At 41.6% G+C, this 19,329-nt stretch overlaps 1 protein-coding gene across 4 annotated transcripts in view; it reads right to left on the bottom strand.

Moving 5' to 3' along the window:
- The window catches only part of grid2 (glutamate receptor, ionotropic, delta 2), a 493,389-nt gene that overhangs the window by 99,524 nt on the left and 374,536 nt on the right, over positions 1 to 19,329 (bottom strand). For all 4 annotated transcript variants that reach the window (XR_008804120.1, XR_008804121.1, XM_056237495.1 and 1 more), the window contains exons 10-11: positions 6,270 to 6,467; positions 356 to 668 (exon numbers count right to left, since the gene is read on the bottom strand). Coding sequence is in view for 2 of the 4 variants with exons in the window: in XM_056237495.1 (XP_056093470.1) it covers positions 356 to 668; positions 6,270 to 6,467 (511 nt within the window). In the remaining 2 variants the exon portion in view is untranslated. The remainder of the gene's footprint in view (positions 1 to 355; positions 669 to 6,269; positions 6,468 to 19,329) is intronic.

Below are 19,329 nucleotides of genomic sequence, written 5' to 3'. Positions count from 1 at the left end.
TCCTGCTCACAGATTTAGATTTTTTTTTCATCTTTTGTCCAAAAAACAGCCTTGACCCTTTAAAATTTTCAAGAAAACCAGAAAGTGCAGATATGATTTGCATATAATTTTTCACTTTCCCTTGACTCTCTCTATCTTTGTAATTTTCTCCCTTTGTCACGTATAATCTTTGGTGCACAAAACACATCTAGCTCACACACATCTAGCACTACACAAAGACACACTTTAAACAGAAAGTGAGCACTTAAAATTATCTTTCTGCCCTGCTGTTCTCGATATCTCTACTTTTTCTCGCTCTTGAATCTCCTTTCTTCTTCCAACACAAAGCATATCACACGCTCACGCACATACTCACCCTGCTGAACGAAGGATCCGTAGACAAACCACATGGAGTTGTAGAGGGTCGTGGAGGAGACCGAGCCCATCGGCAGTCTGGGAGGGTTCAACCAGTTGAGGAGATACACCAGAGTGCCCACCAGCAGCACCGTGCCGGCTATACATGCCCACAGAGACAGGTCGAAGGGGGCCAGGCATGCAAACATATCAACTGTCCTCTCCGCCTTCCTCAGCAACACACCGACGGAGTAGTCCATGTAGCGTGTGGTGAAGTCTACCACGCTCTCCCGCTCAGGGGTGATGGTCAGGGCTGACAGACCTACATCTGCTCTCTGCCCAACAAAAAGACACACAGAAAACTGACATATTTAAAACCAGATCGTGCAAAGAACAGGTTCATATGTGTATCTTTTAGCATAAGACAAGACAAATATTGGACATAGAGCAATGCAAACTCTAAAAAAAAAATAAGTTTAAATTAGAGCAGAATTTCACAGAAAACACATTAACAATCATAATTATCAGTTAAAAAATATAAAATATTTTTTAAAGTTTTAAATATTCAAAAATTTGATAATGCTTTACAGTAAGGTTCCATTTGTTAACATTAGTTAGCATGAACTAACAGTGAACAATACTTCTCTAAAGCATTTATATCTCAGTTAATGTTAATTTCATTCAAATGAAAAGAGGATGAAGTTTTATTTTTAACTAATATTAACAAACAGGAATAAACTGTTACAAATGTATTGCTCATTGTTAGTTAATGCATTAGCTAATAAGAGCTTATTGTAAAGTGATACCAAACATTTTTAGATTTTAATGTTAAAATTAGTGCTGTCAATCAATAAAAAAAACAACTAATTAAATCGCAGACTTTTCTGTAATTTGAAAAAAAAGGAAAAAAATTTATGCTGCGTTAATTGCTCTAAATATTTTTAACGTGTTAAACTGAAAAACTGTGCATTAACGCGTTTTGTTATTTTTATTGCAGGTTTTGACATTTAACAGGGTTTTCACAAATCCAAATCATACACATTCATTTTGACAGCACCAATTAAAACATGTTTTTCAAAATATTTATAAACCATTATTTAATGAAAATGGATAACATTAAAAAAATGTGAAATAGGACAGCCCCGTTAAATATTAAATTATAAATGTCTGAAGTCAGAAAAGTGTGGAAGTCTGAAATATGTTTTTGCAGCTTAGTTTCAATAAATCTCCCTAGGAAGAACATTTTGAGATGCCAAAGAATCATATTGTACTATGTACAGTACTTTCATAGTACAACGCTTTTATCACATAATCAAGGAAAAATGTATTCATTGTGATATTAACACTTTAATATAGCCTTTGATTTAAACTTCAGTAGCATAAATTGTTAGTAGCATGTTAGTTTGATTCATTTGATTCACTAAATCAGTTAAAACTTCCTTAACACTGATGTTCACTCAAGTGTCTGTGTCATTGGCAAGTTGACTTTGGATAAAAGCATCTTCCAAATGCATAAACATATATGTATAAAACAGAATGATTAAAAATATTGTGTTTGTATGGTGAAAAACAATATGAAAAACATCCAGCTTCAATATACTTGGACACAAATGTCTGTGTACCTTCTATTTGATTTTAAATATAATATTTTTAGATATTATTATCAAAGCTTGGTCCGCCTGCTGTGTCTCTCATTGAAAATGTGAGCTTGCAGTTGCTGTGTACCGTGTTGCAGTGCAGAAGACGGGGAGGGTTGACTAATCAAACAAAGGCGGCGTTTCAGGGCAGCCCACACATGCAAAACAAATATTAAAACGTAATCTCATTTGTCTTGTTTTTACATTTCTTAAATGTTTTTCCGTTTCTCTTTACTTCTTTTTCAGTAGAAAATAAAATGACCAGAAGGCACCGGACCCATACACATAATAAAAAATGTCCATTTACCATCCCATATTCAAAAAAATAAAAAATAAAAGTGTCAGCTTAGTGACAGACAATTATGCATTCATTATGTTGAATCACTAAATGTGCAAATATACAGCACTCCTCATTGTCCCCAACCACAATATAAATAAATAAACTTCCTCTAGTGAATCCCGAGGTAACACTGTCTGCTGCCAAAAACTAAAATTGTTTCTAAGGCTTTTAAATGCTAAACAACACCTAATTTGTGTTCTTTTTCTTTTTTGGCAGTTCTGGAAATTATTGTGACTAGGTGCGCACATCCAGCGGTGAGATTAGATGAGACCTCTGCAGCCTCCGAGAGTTCCTGTCAAGAGACATTACCATCGGCAGAACAAAGGCATGTCATTATCATAGGGCGAGAGCCAGAGTCACCTGCCTGAATCCAATTAACCCGCCTGGCCACCTTCAGAGATCAGGGACCCCACAGGACCTCTGTATTTGAGCAGGGTTAGAGAAGCATCCGGCGCCCGGATCACTTCACAAATGTTAATCCACATAACAAGTGCTCCTCTGATTGTCTCGACCTAGACACTTGGTACTATCAGACTGCCTACTTTATAACAAGAGCCTGACAAATGACACTTTCACAATAGAGAATACCTAAAATGAGAACAGAATAGATGCAGCATTAGTTTGCTAGTGGTACACCTGATATAAAACTAACTTTTTGATGAATTATGCAAAAATTGAAGGGGTCATTTAAAGAATAAAAATGTCTGTAATCTTTGAAGATGAGATTTTGATGTACGATTAAACTTTTACCTTAAAACTCCTTTCCCACTTCAAAAAGAGTATTTATTGCACACACGTCTAGTTTAGTTCTTTTTCTTTCAGTTCAGTAATTGCATCAATCAGCTACAGTAATTCAACAGCAAACAATACAAGATACATGTTTTAAACTGCCCTTAGAGGTGTCGAATGAAAAAAAAAGTTACGGTATTGTAATGTAGTCATCATTTAAGGATCAAAGAGACATAAAATCCATAATGCCTTTAATATTTATCTATTGTTAACTGTATTATAATTACAATTACTTGACATGAAAGCTTTGTATTTATGAAACACTTTGGTTGTGTGATTTGTAGTACTTGTCTATTTGTCTATTGTACCAAGTCAATTGCAAATTGACTTGGAAATTGAATTGAAAAAAATGACTTTTAGATGAGCTGTCGGGAGAATACTTGAGAGAACACTAAGCTTTGAAAATGCACCACTTATTTTGTGAAAATAGTACCAAAAAAGCGTATTATCAAGTGCTGGCTTTATAAAACATCTAAAAGCAAAAAAACAAAACAAACAAACAAAAAATAAAAAAGATGTTCAATGTTTTCAACAAATGGGCACTTCTTTACACGAGCATAGCTGACAGGACTCTAGAGAGCAGCTTCTAACACGCATTGATGATTTGTTAGATCAGTGAATTAACAAATGACGCATCTATACTTGTGTAAGAAGAAAGAAGACATGTACAAAACGTAATCACTACATCCTGATTTTACGCCACCACACACAATTAACTCACAGCTGACTAAATCTACTAATTTCATGGACTGCCAAGTAAAAAAAAGCTTAGAAAAGCAGAAATGGTCATATATGCATATATGATTGATCATTTTGTTTTAAATACCAAAGTAAGTAAAACAGTAATATTGTGAAATATTACTACAATTTAAAAATAATTATTTTCTATTTTACAATTAAATTTATTGATGTGATGGTAAAGCTCTTTTTTAAATTTATTTATATATATATATATATATATATACTGTATGTTGGCATTTGTTGTTTACGGGAAGTCTACATAGGCGTAATGATTTTTATACTGTACAAACTATATTCTATCCTCTTACACTAACTTTACCCCTAATACTCTAGTACTGGAGAACTCGTGCCCATAGAATTTATTTGAAATAGAATGTTTTTGTAACGATGCAAAGTTTTCACTGTCACTTCAGTCACCAGTTTAACGTATTCTTCCAGAATATTATTAATTATTAGAAAGTAATTTTTTCTTCAACAAAAAAAGAAGAAAAAAAATCTTACTGACCCCAAACTTTTAAACAATTTTGTAAAGTGATGGTTGTTTCCTCTGTAATGCCCTGTCCTGTAGTATCATGTCATAACAGCCTTTTTTACATGATTAGAACACAAAAAGCAAACGAAAAATAAAAAAACTCTATCATGAAAACACACAGATGTGAAGTTGCTGGAAAACAATGTGTCAACAGAGACCGTTACAATGGGATTAGAGCTCCTTAATATTTTCCTTGTGTTTTGGTCTATCTATCTGGAAATGAAGATTAGCGGCAGTACACTGAGGTTCATGTTTCCGTTTCCCTGACAGAACAGTGGTGAGGAATATTCTCAGCACAGGAAGCAGTAGGGATGGAGGTGTGTCGCGGACCTGAAAAAGCTGTGGAATGGAAAGCAGCGGGATGTTTGGAGTAATGGCCCTGGAAATGTGTATCTGACCTCTTACTGCTGTGAGATTTGCCTTTTGTTTATCTGCCAGCGGACAACATTTCAGTATGAGGTTTTCCCTCATTCACATGTAAGAAATCTGTGCTCTTCTTTATCAAAGCAGTGCAGACTGTTTGGGAATACCAGGGAAAATGAAAAGCCCAAGATAGTTTGAGAAAGCCAAAGGAAAGCACATAAATCTGAGGCATTCAGCCAGACTGTATTATGTTAGTCAAATCAAAGGCAGTGCTGACCGCGCTAAAATAATTCTGCATCATTAAAAGGGTTTGAAATGGTCCTTTGAGCTTTAAATGTATTAACACTTGAAATACTGTCTTTCGTATATACTGTATATGGAGATCGTTTTCAATCTACTAAAAAATAATGTTTGTCTAATGAGATTTTAATGGTATATGCTGCATTTTTTGCACTGGTTGATTGTGGATGTAGCTAAAATAGTCAAATTTGTTATTATAAGGGGTGTCGACATAGTTTTGGTCATGCACTTTCCAATATATACCCATTTAAGAGCAGAGTTTGGCAGCATTTATAATTAAAGCTGCAGTCCGCAGTTTTTCCTCTTTGTCGCCACCTCTGTTCGAAATCTGCAATTGCAGTCATTCGCGGAATTATCTACTTTACGTGAGTTGTACTTCGACATGGCACAGCGCGGATGAATCCAATGTTTGAGGAGAGTGTGCAGCTGTCAGTCACCGCACCGGTGTGGATACTGGCATTCTGAATCACAGATTATTCTTTTTGGAAGTATGACCAACATAATAATTTTCACCGGAAAATGTCATCTGAACAAGTAAGTAACATCCACTTTTGTTCTGGTTCTGACATTGCAGTAAAACGTGCTGATTAAATCTAACAATCGCTTATCATATCACGCAAAACCGTGCAAATTATACTTTGTTCTCAAATTGTTAATGTTAACAACGTCAGCATTGCGTGACTACATTTTGTCCTTCCGATATTTATCCTTGTTTTCGCATGGGTCCGGTTGCAGTCTCTTTTTTTCACTCCGAAGTCCGAACGAAGTCTTTTGCATTTTACAATGGGTGAATCTCCAGTTGTCACTGGTGATTGTTGTTTGAACCTTTCTGGATCCGCCATCAAATTGATACGTTTAATTATATCAAGTGCTGTGATAAAAGGCTATGAATCTCCACCTCCAACATCCTCACACGCAGTATAGCCTACTAGCAGAGACTCCTTCTTTATGTGTACAGATGTGACGTAATGACACAAAGACATGCTCGAATCTCCCGCGGAAATCCACCAGTAACACTGGAATTAAAAACATTATTACAAGCTTACCGTTTTGAATCGAGCTAAGGCAAGCAGATAGTTTTGAACACTGGTTATGTATTTTTTCAAAAATTTATTTTGGATAATTTTTAACCCAATAAAAGCTATGGACTGCAGCTTTAAATTTAAAAAAAGTCAGTCATAGACAAGTAGTAGACAGACAGACAGATTTTGCACAATCTAGATAAACATCTTACCTTAGAAACCAGTTCTCCAATAAGACCATTCCAGGACCCATCAGCCTGCTGGCTGCCATATTTGTGATCAGGGGCCACGTAGATCTCATATTTGAAACCAAGGTAGTTGGCCAGAGCGTCCAGCACGTCGATTGAGAACCCCTGGTACTTCTTAGGTTTCCCAAGCACATTTTCTGAGACCATCACAAATGGTTCTTCCTGGAATGAGCAATAGCACAATAATTATTATTTCAGCTTATAAAGGGACTAAATCATCTAGCTAATAGCAACAAAAAGAGTTGCAGAGGATGGATTAAAACGCACACACACACACACACACACACAAATAGTCCAATGGTAATGCCTACAGACATTGAGGTAAGTGAGGGCACCGGTTTTAGAGTCAACAGGGTATCATAAATAGTCTACTGAGAACACAGCTTGACGTTCATGATTCTGAGGGTGGCAGATCCATTCTTGGAGCTGACACATGTTTACCTGAAGCAGATGCATAAGCTCCTACAGCGGCTTAGCTAATGCTCATAATTTGATTTTATTTTCAGCAAGAGGCAATGTCACTTGGCTTTAACCTCCCCTTATGAGCTGTGGCATAAAAAAAAGTCAGGCAGGAATTAGTGCCATGTCATATCCAATCAAGAGTAATGTGAGGAAAGTAAATATGTATAGCTTTGTTTTTAGGATAGTTGAGTGAATCTACAGAAAATACAGGAGATGCTAAGAGGTGCTTATTTGTTTGAGGATCTGGGCTGGCCTTACAAAGGCTACAGGTTTAAAGGGGTCATATAATGGTACATGCACTTTTTCAAGTTGATTGTACTGAAATGTGTGTTGGCAGTGCCTGTACACAACCATCATATAATGATAAAAATCCATCCAGTGTTTTTTTTTTAATCTCCTTATATGTTTTCCCCTGTCTCAAATTGAGCCGTCTGACGTCACACGGTCGGACATCCCTCCCACGATTGTTGATTGACAGCAGCGTTTCAACACAGACCCGCCCTGAGCGAGCTGTCATCATAGTCCGTCATTGTTGATACGCTGGAGCAGAATGGCCTCTAAGCGATTGTGGTTTTCTGTTCTTGGGTGTAATAACGAACACAGCAGTCATTTTGATGTTCCTAAATCTGAAGCGCTGAAGACGCAGTGGCTGAGTTTTGTTTTCGAAGGGAATATTCCCCATGATCAATGTCAATGCTTTCATGTATGCGCAAATCATTTCTCACCAGACTGCTTTATAAACGAGGAGGGTCAGTATAAAGCTGGTTTTGCTAAGAAGCTGCTCCTGAAAAAAGAATCGGTACCAACTAGTCGTGTTCCTTCTGCACCTCCAGAAGAAGTGAGTGTACATTTTATTAACCTTTATATTAATCTTTGCAAATTGCAAAAAAAAGTGTTTCATGACCATTAGCTGTAACATCAATCTGTCAATGAACTAACGTATACATCAGTAAACACACAGCGTTCGTATCCCACTACTCTACCTTGCCAGTACGTACAAAGATAGATCAAAGTGACATTACGTTAACCAACCATTCAGAAACGTCCTGTTCGAGCCTTAATTGTTGAACTTCTTCGGGGCCGTCATCTTGCTCCGGTTCAAATTGATACGGTTGCACAGATGTGTCCTCAGAGACTCCCGCTGCCATTCTTTCTCCAAAATATACCCTCAACTGTTGTCAAGGCAACACTCCACGTGTGTTGTGTCAAAACGCCCCACAGAACAGAGGGAGTGAGAAAAGCTCATTATCATTTAAAGACACATGCACTTAAATGGCATGCAGAAAACAGAGCTGTTTTTGACCAGGTAAAATGAGTGTTTTCTTACAATACTTATGAGAATATTTAATTAAAGTATATTACAAACTTTTTATTTAGACCCTAAAGAATCATATTAACTTGTATAAAAATGGAATTATATGACCCCTTTAAACTTCAGCCAGAGAAGAACTGAAAGGAACCCTGTGAAATGATATAGTGAATATCACACAGCAGGTCTTTATTTTAGTTTGGCCTAAAAAACAAATTATACTATAGACTAAAATTAAATAAAAAATATTTAAAATAAAATAGCAACATTAAAGGGATACTTCAGGATTTAACATTAAGCTTTGTATTAGTAGAAAACCAGTAGTATTTTCGAATTACCGTGCTTCACCCACTCATATCCCCCTGATATGAGAGAAAAAATCATTTTTAGTCTGGAAAAAATCCTCCGATGACGCAAAAATCGTAATTTTGCATCATGGGAGGATTTTTGTGCCAGAGGCTAAAGACTACAGCCAGTGTTCCGCATGTTTTCACCACACCCATATGGGGCGGGATCTCACTCACAGAATGTAAAGATAGTGTTAGCCATCTTTCTGTAGAAGCTAAGCTAAGAGACTCTTGCCTCTTGGTCTGTGTAGAAAGTTTGTATAGTAGGCTAATCACGATGGCGGAAGGTAGTTTTGAAGTTGAAATGGCAGAAGGGGATTTCGAAGATCTGTTGCGAGAATCTGATGCTCGCGGCTACCTGTACCAGCCGCAATACAGCGATAAACAGTTGCGGGAGATGGAGGAACAAGAGGCGGCCGGAGCGAGACCTGAGCCCGGCCAGACTCGAGCTGGGGAGGACTGGCGGTGTCAGTGCTCTCGGTGTGCGCCTATGGAAACAGATATAGAGTCCTATTGCTGTCGCGAATCTCAGCGATGCCATTTTCTTCTGGACGAGATCGCTGAATCTGCAGATCTTTGAGTGTAAAAGTGTTAATATTAATTATTTTTTTAATTAAAAGTTATAACTCACATTGGTTGTGGTTCTTTTTATAAACCTTTAGTGTTACTAGAGTATGGATTAGCCTAGAGAATGTATTAGCTTAGAGAAATAGTGATTTCAATTGGAGGAAAACAGTTCATATGCAGGGCTACTAAGCTACTCTGTTGACATGGTCCTGCCTTGCAACATATTTTTAATGTGAAAGTCTAAGTTGTGTTATATACATTAGGCTAGTACATCCCGGTACAATACAATTTAGCACCATTTCGATGGAAATTTATCAAATAACTCCCGATGTATCAAAGCAAGCCTAGTTGTATCCATTTTTCGGATTCTGCCGCCTGTAACCGGTAGGCGTGGTTTGGGAGTGGCCTCGTAAGGGCGTTGTTGTCTTTCAGCCACATGAGTAAAAAATACATTTTCTGCCTTTTCTCAGTCTAGAATGCTTCAATTCCAAAAATAATTTCACATTTCTACTATATAAATAACCAATATTAAATACACATTCATCTTCCCAGAGGTGAAGTATCCCTTTAAGCATGAAATAAAATAGAAAACCTTATGTCAAAATAAAAATATGCTCATTTATATTTTTCTATTTATAATTCTCTGATTCATTTCAAAGTGCAAATGTTGCTATTTTCAAAGCAAATTATAGGTAAATTCTGAATTTAGTCTACTTTAAGCTGATCATGTCTCGCTGTCACACCAGGACAAGATCGGCTTTAACAGTACTTCCTCAATAGAGACCTGGTAATTTATTAGCATTTCGTCACAATGTAATCATACTATGAGTAATGAAAGTTTCTCCAGCGATTTGCATAGTTCCCTTCAAACATTTCAAATCAGTTCTGAATTTCTTGCAATGGAAATGTAGGCAATATGCTCTGAAACAACAATAATAATAAAAAGTCATATTCAATAGAAAAGGGGTCTGAACAAACCATTCTCTCTCAGTGCTTAATAAAGATTCAGATTTATCAAACATTACTTAACTTGATAGTGCTTGTCAGTCATACATTATTCATAGTAGGTTCTTCTGACTGACTCATAAGATCCCTAATGCTCAATTAGGGATTTAAGGTTTTACTGTACTCACATCAAAGAAATTAAGTCTTTACGAGAAGGATTTTAAATCAAAAATATATACCCGGATTCACACTCATCATACAAGCATTAGCTCTGCCTATGGCTGAAGAAACCATTCTTCTGAAGCAGCGAGACCGCCATTTGAATTGATTAGTGGTTCTCCACTGATAAAGACGAGCGGAGTCTCCAAGGATCTCCAAAACCAGTTTGGCAGACTATTGTGGAGGTGGATATGATGCGATTTGGATTTAGTCTGAGCTTGGGGCCTACTGGTGTTTCATAAAAGGTCTACAAACATTGTCATACACTGCCAAACTGGCTCTGGAGAGATTCTGAAGGTCACACAGAGAAAAATGCTTATTTTTATAAGGAGGAAGTTTAGAGAGCAGTGGCTATGTGAGCAGTGGAAATGTCGTCAGTAATGCTGACAGCTGTTACATTGAATTGTGAAAAAATTCTCAAGGACAAGCTACAGTAGTTCCCACAATTAGAAGCATGGCAGAGATATATGTAACCCTGTCAGTTGAATTTACTCGTACAGAAGAGAAGGAGGTGTAACAAATCTTTTTGTGGTGGGGTAGAATTACCAGTTTTTATGATAGAGTAGAACGAGTATATGTTGAGGGATTTTCTGAAAACAGGAGGCTCCTAAAAGAAGGACTCTTCAAGACCAACTTGAGGGCCACAACACTAGGTTCTTAAGAGTAACATAAAAAATTAAAAACTAAAAATTACAAAGGGGGGAAGTCTTCTCCCTCTTCAACCGCATATTAAAATATCACTGTGAACATGCCTTTCCTTTCCCTTTAACATCATCAAGTCTAAATGTTGTTGAATCCATAGTTTATTTTTTGTTAAAGGGGTCCTATTATGCCCTTTTACGAAGTCTTGATTTTGTTTTGGGGTAATACTAGAATATGTTTTTATGCCTGTTTGTTAAAAAAAACGCACTATTTTTCACATATTTTACATTATTACTGCTCCTCTCTTCCCAGTCTGGTTGAACACGTTGTTTACAATGAAGCCCCTCCTTCTGAAATATGAAATGTGCTGTGATTGGTTAGCTGGCCCAGTGTGTTGTGATTAGCAACGCTTAGCGCGTGTTCAGAATATGTCACACCCCTTCATGACCGCAAGCTCTACTCAGATGTAAATATTAACTATGGCATCAATTTCAAACCATTTTGAGTCCGATTCAGACTCTGACAATGTTAACGAACAAGAGGATCAAGCTGAACGGATTTCAAGCACGGACTTTGCAATCACTGATTTCACAGGACGTTTCAGAGTGGTATGTTTTTGGGGGGAATTTTCATATAGATACGATGTTATCGATCACGAAATCATGGATACATTTCCTAAGTGAACAGTCTTACAAAAGCAAGAGCTTACAAAGCTAAAGTAAACACTTCATCAATACTGTAATGTTAGTAAGAAAGCTAGCGGAGGCAAAGCTTTGCCCTTTGTTTACATTATAGCTATCATAGCAACTACATAAAAAGTACTCAGTTACTAACGTAACCTCGGTTCTCTCTAGAAGAGGGAACGAGTACTGCATAATATCTTACGCTAGGGGATAACCTCTTTTCCACGAGATATTGAAGCCAAAAATTATCCTTAATTTTGAATTAATGTAAAACGCGTTGCGGCAGTATGCAAACATAGGCAAGGCGGCTCGCGTGCCTATTGGCTGTCCTGCGGCAACTGCAACAGCCTATCAAGAGAGGCCCTTGGTGACGTCAGATCCAATGGGGGCGCTTCACGCCCACTACGTCACCAAGGCCTGGGCCTATAAATATAGCTCGATGGGCTGATATAATCTGTTTTTTCATCGCCGAAGCGAACCTGAGTGTGTTGCAGTCACGGCAAAGATACGCAGTACTCGTTCCCTCTTCTAGAGAGAACCGAGGTTACGTTAGTAACCGAGTACGTTCTCTTACAAGAGGTTCTCTCGTACTGCGTAATATCTTACGCTAGGGGAACACAGTGTAAAATGCTGTGCGTGCTGGGATCCAACACCAAAGTCCCAAGGGCAGGTGCCTGGGGCTCATATAGTGCATAATCACCAGGGACTCACAAAGAGTCTGAGAAGAGAGGCTAGAAGCGTCATTCCCAATAAGTTACCATCCTAAGGGAGCTAATCACATTAACAGTGTTCCACACAGTCAGGGTGAAAATGTTCGGCCTGAACTGTGTAACAGTATGGGTCTTACTTTTGCCCATGGAGTAATTTTATCGATCAGCGAGCGGTGCTAAAGCGGTTGTAGTATTCTGAGCCGAAGCAACGGGGCAGACAATACTGATTTTAGACCATAAGTAGTTTAGCCTGTAAGGCGGGAACCTATAGGTTATACAACCTTATAAATGTAGACGGGGAGGCCCAGCCTGCCGCCATACAGATATCCTGCAAGGTAATCCCGCTAGACCAAGCCCACGACGAGGCCATGCCTCTTGTGGAGTGCGCTCTAACACCTAAAGGATACTTCAAGCCTTTAGACGTGTATGCCAGCACTATGGTATCAACTAACCATCTGGATAGGCTCTGTTTCGATGCGGCTAGTCCCTTAGCACGTCCGCTGAATGAAACGAAGAGCTGCTCAGTCTGTCTGTCTGAAAAGCTCTTAATGCCCTGACTGGGCAAAGGAAGCTCGCATCCTTTTCCTCGTTGTAAACCGGCAGGGCAGACAGGGAAATAACCTGAGCCCTGAACGGTGTGTTAAGGGATTTAGGCATGTATCCAGCCTCTTAGCTCCTTTAAGGAAGCGGATGACCAGATCTTTCTTCCCCAGTGACTGGCCAGTCGCAGGTTTTGTAAACGCTGCTATGGCCGCCACATAAACTTTGAGCATGGATGGGGTTCTGCCCTTATCCAGTAGCTGCACCAGCCAGAAAGCACAGACCATTTTGTGGAATAGAGACGTCTAGTAGACGGCGCTCTAGCCTGTGTGATCGTGTTTAACACTCCCTCCAGGAGGTTTTGCGGGTACCCGTTGATGGCCCATGCAAGCAGGAACCACAGCTCCGGGCGAGAATGCCAAATCGAGCCCTTGGCCTGAGAGAGGAGGTCTTTCCTCGTCGGTATTGGCCATGGGGCAGAGCTTGTCAGCTGCATCAGAACTGGGAACCAAGCCTGGTTTTTCCAGAGCGGAGCAACAAGTAGCACTGAGCATCCATTTTCCCTGATTCGTTCCAATACCTGAGGCAGGAGCGAGACGGGGGGAAAAGCATAGAGTGGGCAGCGGGGCCAGACGTGGGCCAGCGCATCCCTGCTCTTGGAGAAAAACTTCGGACAGTGAGCGTTTTCTTGGGACGCAAACAGGTCTACCTGCGCTCTGCCGAATGTCTCCTAGAGTGTGAGAGTTTCAGTCGCTCAAAAGGTTTCAGAAAATACTGGGTCTCGTGGCCTCAGCATCATCAGTACTCCAGTTGGGTCTGCTTTGCATGCGCCCGCTGCAGTTATGGCTAAAAGCGCGAGTACCACCTCGGGCATGGGCCTCCGGTCTGTTTCGCCTCAAGGTCGATCAGAAATGCGTCACAGCTCTGAAACCTTGGAGAGCAATCGACTGGTACCAGTCAGGTGTAAACCTGGGGACTTCCTCGAGTGTGAGAGTGGTGTCCACGGATGCCTCCACCTCGGGATGGGGAGCGCTGCTCGAAGGCAGACCGTTCTTTGGCCAGTGGTCAGAACGGGAGAAGCTCCTACACATAAACTGTCTAGAAATGATGGCAGTCGACAACGCCTGGTCTCGACAACACCTTCGACAATGCCTGGTCCTTCGAAGGCGAATCTCAAGAATGCCTGTGACGTGACGCTATTTGTATTTGGAAATACGCGTCCTTCAGATCTATTGACATAAACCAGTCCCCTTGGCAAGATTTTCCTGGTTGTGAGCATTCTGAACTGGCGTTTCACAAGCACTTTGTTCAGCTGTCTTAGATCTAGAATGGGTCTGAGACCCGTCTTTTTTCGTTACCAGAAAATATCTGCTGTATAGGCCCCCTTCGCTCTGAGCTTGAGATAAAGGCTCTATTGCCCCTTTGCTCAATAGTTTCGCTATTTCGGCTCGAAGTAGATGGGCTACTTCGGTTTTTACCGTAGTTTTGACCCGTGCCGTGTAGCGGCGGGGACGTCGAGCGAACTGCAGCGAATAGCCTCTTTTTATAATGTTCAGCACCCATTCTGATACCCCGGGAAGCTTTGCCCACGCATTTGCATGAATAGCTAGGGGTAGAATGAGATCTAGGCTCTGGCCGCAACATAGTGGCGACAGGAGAGCTTTGGTGTGCTGTAACATAAACACTGTGCTTGCAGCGCTTGAGGCGGGGGGCGCGCCAATCGCAGCGGGCAGCTTGGCCGCGCTCGATTCCCTTATAGCAGTTTGCTGAGAGAGAGTAAGTGGGGCGAGCCCCGTGGGGCTTAACATGTTTGTGAGTGTGAGTGGGCGCGGCCTCAGCTGACTGTATGTGTGTTGGTTTCGTTTCTACAGAAACCGTGGGACATGCAGTGTGTAGTGTTTGTGGGCACTGGGTTGTGGGCACATTCACTATTGCACAATTGACATGAGTCGATTTTATTTGTGCAAGCCCTGTACTGTGGCGGGCTGTGTTTGTGTGTAGAAATGAACACTGGGCTGTGGGCATTTTTATTACACTCATAACACCATCGGCTGTGGCCGGAATACCAGAAATTACACTGTTTATGTGATTTATCTGGGTCGTCGTGGAAACGGCATTTGTGTGCAGGCAAGCGGGCCGTGGTACCAGCTTGTTTACTGCAAAATACACTGGAACAGTCGCGTTTTTCTGGAACTGAATGAGCGAAAAGTTTCGGTGGAAGTCTGGTCGCGGCGAGACTTAAACACCGTTGTTTTCCTAGGATGGCTAGGAAGACTTTGAGGCCTCAGGCTTCTATCTCAATCTTTTGCCGGGACCCACGCGGAGGGGGGCGGCGGCCGGCAGAGCGAGAGTGTGGTCTCTGGTCCCGGGCTTGACGGCGCTGTGAAGCGGCGGCGGGCGGAGGCTGTGGCTGGGAGCTTTGAGCAGACGGCTGTTTTGGGCGATCTGCTGCGAAGCTAGAGCGCTTTGGTAAGAAGTGCTTCATAGCCTGTGACGTCTTCTGAACCTCAGCGAATCCATCCGCGAAAATCTTTGACGGATGATCCAAGAGGCCAGCTGGGGAGATGGGCGCGTCGAGGAATGCGGAGCGCTCCGCTTCCGGCATCTCAGATAACGTCAGCCATAGGTGTCTCTCAGCAACGGTGAGAGAAGCCATGTTCCCGCCCAATGGCCTGTGCAGCGGATTTCGCGGGGCGAAGAGCATAGCGGAAGTAGTGCGGCAAGCTTTAGAATGTACCGTTGTCTTAGCTCGCCGTCCAGCAGAGGGCGGGCAAAGATGGGCCGCTACAGCTTCTTCTACTGGAGGAAGAGAGTGTTATCCTCTGTCTTTAGCACCGTCCAACACGGAGAATGCTGCTGAGACAGAGGCACGTGGTCTCTTTGCAGGAAATATCCATCCAGTCGGTGTGCGCGGGCTGCGCGGGCGCCTTTGCAGGAAAGCTCGCCTCTGCAGCTCGCCACGGCCTGCGAGAGTAGACGCATCAGCTCGGATTCGATGCTGGCCCGTTTCCCTGACGACTCGCGGGCAGAGGGGGGGAGGTCCACAGAGCTCGCCCAGTCCTCACTGTCCGACGCCAGGATAGATCAGCTGGCCTCCTCTACAGATGCAGCTATCTCGTCGTCATTAATGGCGGAAGGTGAGCGACTCGAATGAAGCTGGTGAAGCTCGGCTTCTTCACTCCGGATCCAGCGATGCGTGAGCTTCGCTGAAGAGATGAAAAATCAGATTATATCAGCCCATTGAGCTATATTTATAGGCCCAGGCCACGCCCGCTTTGGCGGAAGGTGACGTAGGGCCTCTCTCGATAGGCTGCTGCAGTTGCCGCAGGACAGCCAATAGGCACGCGAGCCGCCTTGCCTATGTCTGCATGCTGCCACAACGCGTTTCACATTAATTCAAAATTAAAGCTGCAGTCCGTATCTTTTCCTCTTTGTCACCATCTCTCTGTTCGAAATCTGTAACTGCAGTGATTCGCGGAATTATCATCTTTACGTGGGTTGTAAATCGGCATGAAACAGCGCGGATGAACACAGTGCTTTGAGGCGAGTGCTGCTGTCAGTCACCGCGCTGTGTGGATACTGTCATACAGAATCACAGATTCACTTTTTGAAAGTTTGACCAACATAAGAATTTTCATAAGAAAATGTCTTCTGAACAAGTAAGTAAAATCCATTTTTGTTCTGACCAACTAAGGGGGAAAAAGCATTCGACATGATAAGCTTCGTTAGATTTAATCAACGCGATTTACAGCAACCGTGCAAATTATAGCCTACTTTGTTCTCAAATTGTTCATGTTAAAAACATCAGCATTGCGTAACTAATGTTAAATTTAATGTGTTTTATGGTTAGCAGCTACCTGCGTAGTTCAGAATTCATATTCTCCATAATAGCAAAACGAGAAAGGCACAACAAAGGAAACTCCATAACTGTGTGAATTAAGAAAACATACTGTTACACGATTGAACTATTGAAATGTCTTACTTGTTCAGCAGAAAAAAGCCGTCTCTTCTTCCGTTTTGAACCCCTTCAAAACACGGAGTTCACGCACTTTTCAAAAGCCCCGCCGATGTTTAAATCCTTGTGTTCGCATGAGACGGTTTCTTTCTCTTTCTCTAGCCACCTTAAATCCGAAGAACGAAGTCTTTTGGGTTTTATAACTGCTGAATCTCCAGTTGACACTGATGATTGTTGTTTGGATCTTTCTGGATGCCATAAGTTTAATTATGTAAAGTGCTGCGAGAAAAGCCTATACATCTAAACATGTCGTCACGCGCAGTATAGCCGGCTAGCTGAAACTCCTTCTTTATGTGTACGGGTGTGACGTCATGACGCAAAGACATGCTCGAATTTCCCGCGGAAACCCACCAGTACCACTGGAATTAAAATCATTATTACAAGCTAACCGTTTTGAATCTAGCTATGGCAAGCAGATAGTTTTGACCACTGGCAGAATAAGTTTTTTTTAATATAATTATTTTGGATTATTTTTAACTTAAAAAAGTTACGGACTGGAGCTTTAAGGATAATTTTTGGCTTCAATATCTCGTGGAAAAGAGGTTTTCCCCTAGCGTAAGATATTACGCAGTACGAGAGAACCTCTCGTAAGAAAACTTATACTTGGAACTGTTAATAGAAAACACAACTACAAATAATAAGACATACAAGTTGTGATCCATAAACAACAGATTGTCCCAACAAAATGGGAATGGCTACGTCTTTCAGGGCGTAGAAATGGCTACGTCTTTTTCTAAGTTCGTCAGCCTTAGGACAAACTTTTTCCGGGGTGGAAAAAACAGTGACAACGCTATTCATCCTCTCTAGCGTAGCTCAACCAGGCCTCGCCAACTTTTTTGCATCATTATTTAAATGAAGAAAATTATGACTTTATAAGATCCGGAAAAAGTGCATTGTAGTCCAAACGAGCTGTTCGTTTCCAGAAAAGTTTCCAGAAAATTTCTGTTAAATAAAATATCTCCCTTTGGAGTGGACTTTGATCTTTGTAACCTTGCAAATCGTCTCAGGTTACGACTGTAACCGTAGTTCCCTGAGAAAGGGAACGAGACGATGCGTCACTTGACGCCTTGGGAACGCCCCCAGCGTGCATGCGTCTGAGCATCAATGTCAACTAGTCCAATGGAAAGAATGAGCGTCACGGGCGGGTGACGTCATGACCAGGAAGGGATAAAGGCTCACCCGGTGAAACGCGGCATTAGCTTCAAAAAGTCGAAGCAAGCCGATCACAGGGAAGCAGGAAGTATGGCAGGGTGACGCATCGTCTCGTTCCCTTTCTCAGGGAACTACGGTTACAGTCGTAACCTGAGACGTTCCCTTTCGAGGGAACTCTCGATGCATCACTTGACGCCTTGGGAACGAGAATACCCAAAACGCCAGAATTCCAAGTACCTGAGTGTCAGTCTGTTGAAACTAAGCACTAAGCACCTGAGAACCTGGGGCAGCATCCAGGTCTAAGCTGTAAAACCTAACGAACGGCCGCCTAAATTAAATAGGGATTTTTTAAATGAGTTCTCAGACTTTCTGACGGAGTTTTTGGCAAAGTTTGACAATATTTTAATCTGTGGTGACTTTAACACTCATGTTTGCTGCCCCTCTGATAAACCTGCTAACGATTTCAATGCACTTTTAGACTCATTGGATCTGACTCAGTCCATATCCTGCCCCACTCATAGGTTAGGTCATACTCTTGACCTTATCATTACTCGCGGGGTGACTGTGTCTACCTGTGAGGTCCTGGATTTTCCCATCTCGGACCACTCTCTTATACGGTTTGACATCTGTGCTGTTCCTCCTACTCCCACGTCCACGCCTCCCCATCGTCGTCGCATCATTACTTCTTCTACAGTTGATGACTTTGTTGCTGCTTTCTCTGTTTCCGATTTTGCCTCTACTGCTGGACTGGCATCGCCTCTATGTCCTGACCTTTTCCTCTCCTCCTTCCACACCATCTGTTCCCAGATTATGGATTCTGTTGTGCCCTACAAGGTAAAGACGACTAAAGGTACTATGGACCCCTGGCTCAATGATACAACTTGGGTTGTCAGGCGTCAATGTAGACAGGCTGAACGAAAATGGAAGAAGGATAGGCTGCAGGTTTCACTGGAGATGTTTAGAGACAGTCTTGCCACCTATCAGAAAGCAGTGAAGGAAGCTAAAGGACAGTACCTTTCTAATCTCATCAATAGCAACAGCCACCGTCCTGGAATCCTGTTCAGCACCATTAATTCTGTTATTAATCCGGAGTCTGCAGCTTTGAATGATGTATCTGAAAATACATGCAATGCATTCAAAGAATACTTTTTGGACAAGGTTTTGTCTATCAGGCAAACCATCACACAAGCCCCTGCTGCTGCCTTGTCCACCCGAGCGGCACAATGTGTGCTGGAGAACTTTGAGACTGTTTCTCTTGAGGACCTTAAAAAAGCTGTCCATGAGTTGAAGTCTACCACCTGCACTCTAGATGCTGTTCCTGCTAAGGTTTTGAAGGAGGCTAGTGACATCATAGGTCCCTTCCTTGTCCCCTTCATAAACACCTGTCTTAGTTTGGGTACTGTGCCCGCTGCTCTCAAACACGCCATTGTTAG

This window comes from Rhinichthys klamathensis, unplaced genomic scaffold (genome assembly GCF_029890125.1).
Source record: "Rhinichthys klamathensis goyatoka isolate OS25496 unplaced genomic scaffold, OSU_Roscu_1.1 h1tg000487l_1, whole genome shotgun sequence".
Lineage (NCBI taxonomy): Eukaryota > Metazoa > Chordata > Actinopteri > Cypriniformes > Leuciscidae > Rhinichthys > Rhinichthys klamathensis.
The sequence above is the reverse complement of the archived record's forward strand: the minus strand, read 5'-3'. Positions and strand labels throughout refer to the sequence as shown.